Raw genomic sequence first — 7,444 nt, forward strand, 5'->3', positions numbered from 1 at the left:
GTTCAGTCTTTTGGAGACTGAGGCGGCTCCCACTCCTGGGGGAAGAGCGCAAAAGGAGCATCTAGCTGGCTCCCACCTCCCCACCCATGCCCCCTGCTGGGGTGTCTGGCTGATGAGTATCTCTTGACAGCCATGAAAAGGTTAGGGATCAATCAATAGCCTGTGAGTCTGAAGTTCCCGCTAGCAAGGCTGTCCCTGCTGGGGAGATGGATGCATCCTGCCATTGATTCTGAAGGTCATGGATTTAAAGTTTGAAACCAACTCCCCTTATTCTGAATTCCAAGCTCATCGAGCAACCAACCCATTATAATCAGGCTTCCTTTATAGGTCTGCCTACAAGGAGAGAAGGCTAGTCATGCTAACATGAGCATTCTGATCCCAAAGACATGTTTGGTCCTCATTGTAAATGAATACATTGGCAGAAAGGAGGCCATTTCACTTCTTCCTGCCCTTCTTGGATCTCGCTGTGGCAGCAGGTGCCGACTCCTATCTTTTGAAAATATTGATGAGTTTAGCAATACTTTTGCCTGTAAATTTCTACAGCCCAAAGGTTGGAGAATTGTGCCCTTTTTTGGATTTATTCACCCATTAACTTCCAATTTGGAAAGCATTTACCCAATGAGGTGTGGGGTGCTCTGAGCTGGGGACATCAAAGAACAAAAGAACAAATTAAGCTCAGCCCCTACTCTATGAATTTTCAGCTAATGGAACCAGCCATTCTTCAGTTTTTACCTCTTCGATTATGTTTAAATTAGATCTTGAGTTTGAACATATTGTGATAGCAACTTTATTGTAAGCAGAGAGGTTGCTGGTTTTCAAATTCAGTTATTTTTTATGTGTTTCCTTCTTAGGCTCTTGGAATGACATCATCCCAAGACCGAGCAGTGGTCAAAAAAAAGCTCAAGGAAATGAAGGTGTCTCTAGAGAAGGCTCGGAAGGCTCAAGAGAAAATGGAAAAACAAAGAGAAAAGCTGAGGAGGAAGGAACAAGAGCAAATGCAGAGGAAGTCTAAAAAGGCAGAGAAGATGACAGCTGCAGCAGAGGGCACTGGCGAGCAGTAACACACCCTCCACAGAGGGTGGAGGTGCTCGAGAGAGACGTCTCTACCCCACCTCTTCCTGCCCTGCTCTCCTCTGGAGGATGAAGAAACTGATATGGGGGAATGTGCTCTAGGCAGACTGGGAGCCTAGTCTGTTGAATAACTGCATTTTCTGCAAGTAGAATATGCTCTTAATTTTATCCTACTGAAATACTCCCAAGTCACCTTTGGTGTATTAACAAACCAAGGATCTCATTTGTGAGATATGCAAAAGTGGCTGTGTTTCTCTCTTCTCTTAATTACCAGCATCTTATGTTGTGTTGGATGGGTTGTGTTGCTTGGGGAAACAATGTGAGCCTGCTCAACAAGATCCTGACACCCCCTGGTAGTGGTAGTGGAATGCCGTGAGTTTCAGTATGGGATCTTGAACCTGAGCAATTGCACACATCTGCCTGGCTGAGAGCACTACTCTGCCATGAGATCTGGGCTGCAGAATCTAATCAATGTGTGGGAAAGGCCCCCCCCTCATTTCTGTGTCTGGACAGGGAGATGATCCCACTGTGGAAATGTGGGTGCTCTGCCACATAATTACCTACCATAGCAAAAGGCAAGCCAGCTGTTCTGCTTACTGGGCATTGGAAAGAGAGAAAAGAATTACATTACTTCGTTAACCCCAGAAGGAAGCAAAAAGCCTTAAGAATGTGCATGTGGGTGTTACCTTGGGGTTCTGAGGGCAAGATTTATCCTCCAGATTTAGCCAAACAATGAAAAAATCGGACCTTAGTGCAGCCGTGGGATATAAGGATATGTTGTTAACTTTGCTACTCCTGCGTGTTCAATATTTCAGCAACCCTGACGCACACAGCACAGTTCCTTTTTTCCCCCAACAAATTGAACAGGAAATTGATTTTGAAGGAAACCAACATTTTCAGGTTTCCTCTCCTGGGGAACATTCTGGCTGGTCTTCAGCCTACCTATGACACAGTCAGAAACCCGTCACATATTTTCTACTCAATATTTCCCAAGTGGGCTCAGTTAGTGTTTTAACAAATGTACTTTTAAGAAAACTAGAAATATCAGTTTGATAAAATTTAGATTTGAGTAATACTCGGCAAGAGAAAACAATTGTTTTGAGCACACAGAATGTTCCTGTAAAGGAGAGCTGCCAGTTATATGTTAGAGATATTTTGAATGGTTTTTCTGAGCCATTCTCTGCCTTTCTTTAGAGATTTCCACTTTCACAGTTAAGTTTTGATGAAGAGAATACACAGGATACAATCTAGCAGTGGAGACACACACTTCTTTTAAAGCCAGTATTAAGGATTTCCATGTTTTAAGTGCAGGAGACTGGGGCAGAAAGAGGAAAAAAAAAAACTCATCTTGAGAAACCACAAAGAATGAGGTGTTTGCTGTTGCTTTGATTTTTGCACTCATGTATCTGTTTCTCTTTGCTTCATTAGCTCTAAATATGAGGTCATCTGCTTTCCAAGGGACAGATTTCAAAACAAGAGTTGAGGCCAGACCAGTTCTTGAACAAGTATTTTACTTTCTTTACCACATGGGGTTGGGGGTGGGGGAGATGGGGTGTTTCTGTCTCTGTGTTCCCCTGGAAATGTGACATCTGCACAGCTTGGGAGGCTTGTGATGGTCATAAGATAATATAAAGGGGCCTATGCCTTTGAGCTCCATCGTGTATTCATGAAAATGGTGATTTTTTTTTTTTGCTGGTCTGAATATCCAAAACCCAGAACTGTCCAAACTAGGAATTTACAATCTGGTTCTTTCCCTAAGGTCTGTTTCCTTTTCAGTGATGGAGTACTGTCTGCTAAGCTTCAGTCCCTTTAGCACTAGGTACAGATCTTCATTAAATCGTCAGAAATCTTGACAGAAAGTAACATTGGATTTTATAATGATCAAAGTCGCTATGTATGTTTTTCTGTCTCTCTTCATTGGGGATATGATAATGAAACTGCCGTAATGGATACTCTATTAATATTTTGAGATGTGCAGTGCTGTGGTATTTATTAATATCATCAGAAACAAGGAACCACTATTGATGAACTACAAAATTTGGCAAATCTTTTTTAATACTCTAAGATGAAATCAGTCAAAAATCTGGTAATATGAGTGCTTGCTGTTGTACATTTTTGCCACTTTTGTTTATCTTTGGAGAAAAAAGTGATCTGGAACACACTGGAAGCATCACTGTATTCATTTTAAGAGTGGAAATAGAAGGGTGATTATCTCAAGTTACGTTTACACTTTGGTAATATATGGAAATGGATGTAAATAATGGAAATGTCTATAAGTCTCAGTCTCTGCACATAATTTATGATCTATTATATTGCATTTTCTTAAATGTCTTAGCAGTATTTTTTCCTTATTTTAACTTTATTTGTACACTTCCAATGTTTAGATCAATGACCAACTGACAATATTGTAAGTCAAATTCTTATTCCTCAAATTGTTTAATTTGTATTATAACTATTTTGATTTTTTAAGTTAAACTGTAGTAATTTTAGGTCTTGATGAGTTATTTTAACATTACCACTTAAAACTGCTGGCATTGTAAGAGGCACTTGGTTGTCCAGCAAGGGATCAAATGTCCACTGATTGCTACAAGGGCATGAAAACAAAGTGCAGGACCTCAGATCTCATGACCATTTTGTTTTCCTATTATTTCTTTTGTTGACTCTAGTGCATGATGCCTAATCAAGATTCCAGTGTCTTACACAATTCCTACTTTCATGCTAGTGGTTTTCAGTGTCCATAGAATTTAATACAGAATTGTTGCTTCACGAACCTTAAAGACTTTGCAGTTTTTTATTTATCATAAAATGAACAAAAAGGGAATATCTGGTAACTATGAACTGTGTTCCCTAAGTGACAGCTCAGTGTGACTCTAACAATAGCCAAAAATGTTTAGGGGTAAAGGTAATGCTTTGGGGGACAAGGGATGTATGGGGAGGCCAAGCTGTAGACAGAGAATATTGCATGAGCTGAGTGTCTGGGGTGGGGTTTTCCATTTAAGGGCTTTATTTTTATAACAGATTACTTTATTTAAGATCATCTCCCTTAAAGGAATCAATTTATATAGTCTTTCTCTTTTTTTGCCCAAATAAGTTTACTTCACAGTGATACATGATTTTGTCATTCTAACACAGTGATGAAGTCCACTGTTAGATTCATGACAATAAACCTATTCCATGGCATCCTCCTTTAGCTGAGGCCGACATAGATTTCCCACCCTCAACATCACATCACCATTTTTAGCCCATAACAGTTTATGATTGTAATATGCTAGGTGCTAATTCCAAACTCAGCTATTAAGGGCCATGAAATGGGAACATCTACCTTGTGTTCCTTTGTTATTGTTGGAAACAAAGTGCCAAAAGGACAAGTAGGGAACCAAATGAAGCCTTGCCCCTGCCTTTTATCCTATAGTCTTCCCTAGCCTGGAATCTTCAGATATCCCAGGACCATGCTATCAAACTAGTCACAGGTTGTTAGATTTAGCACCTTAATTAGCCTTTGTGGTTTCTGCTGAAGACAAAGAATTCTGTTATAGGATTCTTTGTATAATAGGATTAACACATACTTTTAAAATTATGTTTAAAAGGCAAATGAAAATTTGCATGTGTATGGATATTCTAACTCATTTATAAATTTTAAATTTCAAGAGAGGAAACTCAGTGTTTAGTAATAGTATTCCTGAAGCACCTAAAGGTAGGTGTTCTGACAATTCTAAAAAAAAAATCTTTACATTTTGGATATGTTGTAGCCCCTAATTACATTGAGATATTTAAAAATTACCAAATTCTATCTGAGTAACTAAATTTGTTGTCCCAATAGAGCTGCAGATGAGGGGCATTTCGCTTTGATGGACAGCAGTTCATGTCATCTACTTACTGCTAAGTTTTAGTGCTTTCTGAATAAAAGGTAAAATGAAAAACAAAAGCCCAAGTTTTTAAGTATCTTTTCAAATTTACCTTTAATCAAGGATCTCCCTGCACTGTTCTGAAGCTAAGCACCTAAGGATGATGTCCAGAAACAAAATGTCCATATTTTCTCCTAAAATTGTTTTCATTATGATGCTGGGGATGGACAGTAAATTCTCCTAAGAAAACAGTGTTATAAGATATATGAATGTGCTTCAGTGATTTCATCCCTGAGAAACAGCTGTGTATGCAGGCAGACCTTGCTTATATTTGTCTTAGTTACTTAAAGCCTCAGGAAGTTTATTCTTGGTCCAAAACACTGGGGAGAAAGTACCACCAGACAGTATACCAGTAGTATTTGACTTAAAGTAGCAGCACAGAATAGACTGAACAAAGGAGTTGGAGGGTGAAGAAAAAGCCTACAGAATCAATTTCCCCCTGGAAAATGAAAGCATCAAGATCTGCCTTATGGTAAACAGAGGGTCCTTAGCATGCTTGTGTGCGGATATCTTAGTGGATGTGTTGAGAGAACAGTTGTTACTTGAAGACTTACATATGTGAGTGTGTGGACCAAGCAGAGCATGTGACCTGCTTCCAGATTACAGAGTGGGAAAGGAAATGTTGACTTCTTCCAATCCTTAGTCCTACGCAAATCCAACCCCAAAAATGCTAGGGGTTCAAGAATGAGTAAGAGGTAAGGAATAAGAGAACAAGAGGCAACTTCTCAATAATGTGCATGCCACTTGTGTAGATGTATGGAACTACATATGTGTGAATATATAGCCCACCTTACATACACACATACACACACTGCAACCACATGGCATAGACATCGATATATTGTACATGGAACTTGATCATGTCAGTTAGGACCCGGAGCAGTCATCCTAGCCTTACGGCCACATTTTGTGTGTGTATACATGGAATGGCTCATAAGATTTTAAGAGATTTTTTTTAATGTAAGTATTTCTACTAAATGCACTTCTCCTTCTACATGTTTATATATTTTGGTAAAATTGATTTATTAGATACTTGATATTTTAGTAAGATAAAACTTCCTCAAATGCTTGGTTAATGCTTTGATGTCAAGATTGCACATTGCTGAGTTGAAGCTCAGAAGTTTATGCAGCTTTGGGCATTTTTCAACTGCAGATGGCAGTTTCTTTGGCTAAAAATTGCACTGTGTGTCCTTGTGCATTTGCTCATGCTCTAAAGTGTTGTGTTTGGTGGCTATGCTATGTAAATCACTGCTGGCTCTCTGATGGCAGCACTGCCATCCCAGGGCCATTCATTTACTTCTTTTGCAGAGGGATGGCATGGATGTGAGCATGAGTGAGTTGGTGGGAGGTGTACACTTCTCTTTCTTTCAGCTCCTTTCTTCACACACCCAGGTTTTCTGTTAAGGGTTTAATATTTCACCCATGAAAGGAGAATTGGCCAAAAATCATTTTAAAGACCTTTGAAGTGGGAATTAAGAGGCACTCCAGCTAGATAACACCTCCCAACAACATCAGATTTCGTTAGTGCTTAGTGAATCCCTTGAAATATGTGTCTGTTCTCCTTAGAATTACTTACGATCATCACGGCTGCTTTTGCATTTTCTAATGATGTTGCACTTAAGCCACTAGGACTCTGGCTACACATCACTAGCAAAACTGGCCAGCTGAAAAAAGAAAAAAGAGAAAATGAATTCTGTTCCATTATAAGAAGTTGATTTGCTTTAACCTTTCTTTATATATCACTAAAGGAAAAAGAGTTGTTTGAAAATAATTTTAAGTCCAATAAGTATGGATAGCATGTGTTATCTGAAACTTTGAATTTGCACACTTTGGTATCTGATCATTTGCATGGGGGAGACAATAGTGCCATGTCTGAACTGTTCTCTTGTGCGTGGTTCATATGTACTTCTCTAGATCATTCTGTTTCAAATGACATTTCCTACTCTTTGGATTTCAGAGTCATTCAAAGCAAAGTATCACAGTGGTCCTTTGTTTTCTGACCAACTTAAAAATACCTGTGATTTAATTTGCTTTGTTAGTGTAAATAAATTCTTGCCAATGAGTATTATTGTTGTTAGACAACGAATGCAATAAAAAGAAATATTGAGATCTGCCGAAGTAAGTTTTTTTTTCCGTCTTCCATTTTCACCTTCAACTAAAACAAGCCTTGACTGGGTAAACCTGTATTATCTGTCAAAATGTATCTCTCAATCAAGAGCAAAGTGCACATTTTCCAGGGAAATGAAACTAAAAATAAGTTGCAGTCCTGGTAAAGTGTAAATTGGCAGGTAGAATTACATTTGAGAGCACAATTATGCAACTGGGTATGAAGTTCAAAGATCAGAGTTTCCACTAGAAGTGCCCTCACCCATCGTTCTGCTCTGCTATCAGTTTGTTATACCTATCAGCCAACAAGAGGTTTATGACAAATTCATCAAGCAGGTGGCCTCACCCAGCACAGGGCAAGC

General features: G+C 39.1%; 1 protein-coding gene across 11 annotated transcripts in view; it reads left to right on the top strand.

The window, feature by feature from the left end:
- The window catches only part of PPP1R9A (protein phosphatase 1 regulatory subunit 9A), a 337,367-nt gene extending 330,282 nt beyond the window's left edge, over positions 1-7,085 (top strand). For all 11 annotated transcript variants that reach the window (XM_057504534.1, XM_036894441.2, XM_036894440.2 and 8 more), the window contains one exon: positions 852-7,085. In XM_057504534.1, the coding sequence (XP_057360517.1) occupies positions 852-1,061 (210 nt within the window). In that variant the 3' untranslated portion in view covers positions 1,062-7,085. The remainder of the gene's footprint in view (positions 1-851) is intronic.
- The last annotated feature ends 359 nt before the right edge of the window (positions 7,086-7,444 follow it).

The sequence above is a fragment of the Manis pentadactyla genome, chromosome 7 (assembly GCF_030020395.1).
Source record: "Manis pentadactyla isolate mManPen7 chromosome 7, mManPen7.hap1, whole genome shotgun sequence".
NCBI classification, from domain to species: Eukaryota; Metazoa; Chordata; class Mammalia; order Pholidota; family Manidae; genus Manis; species Manis pentadactyla.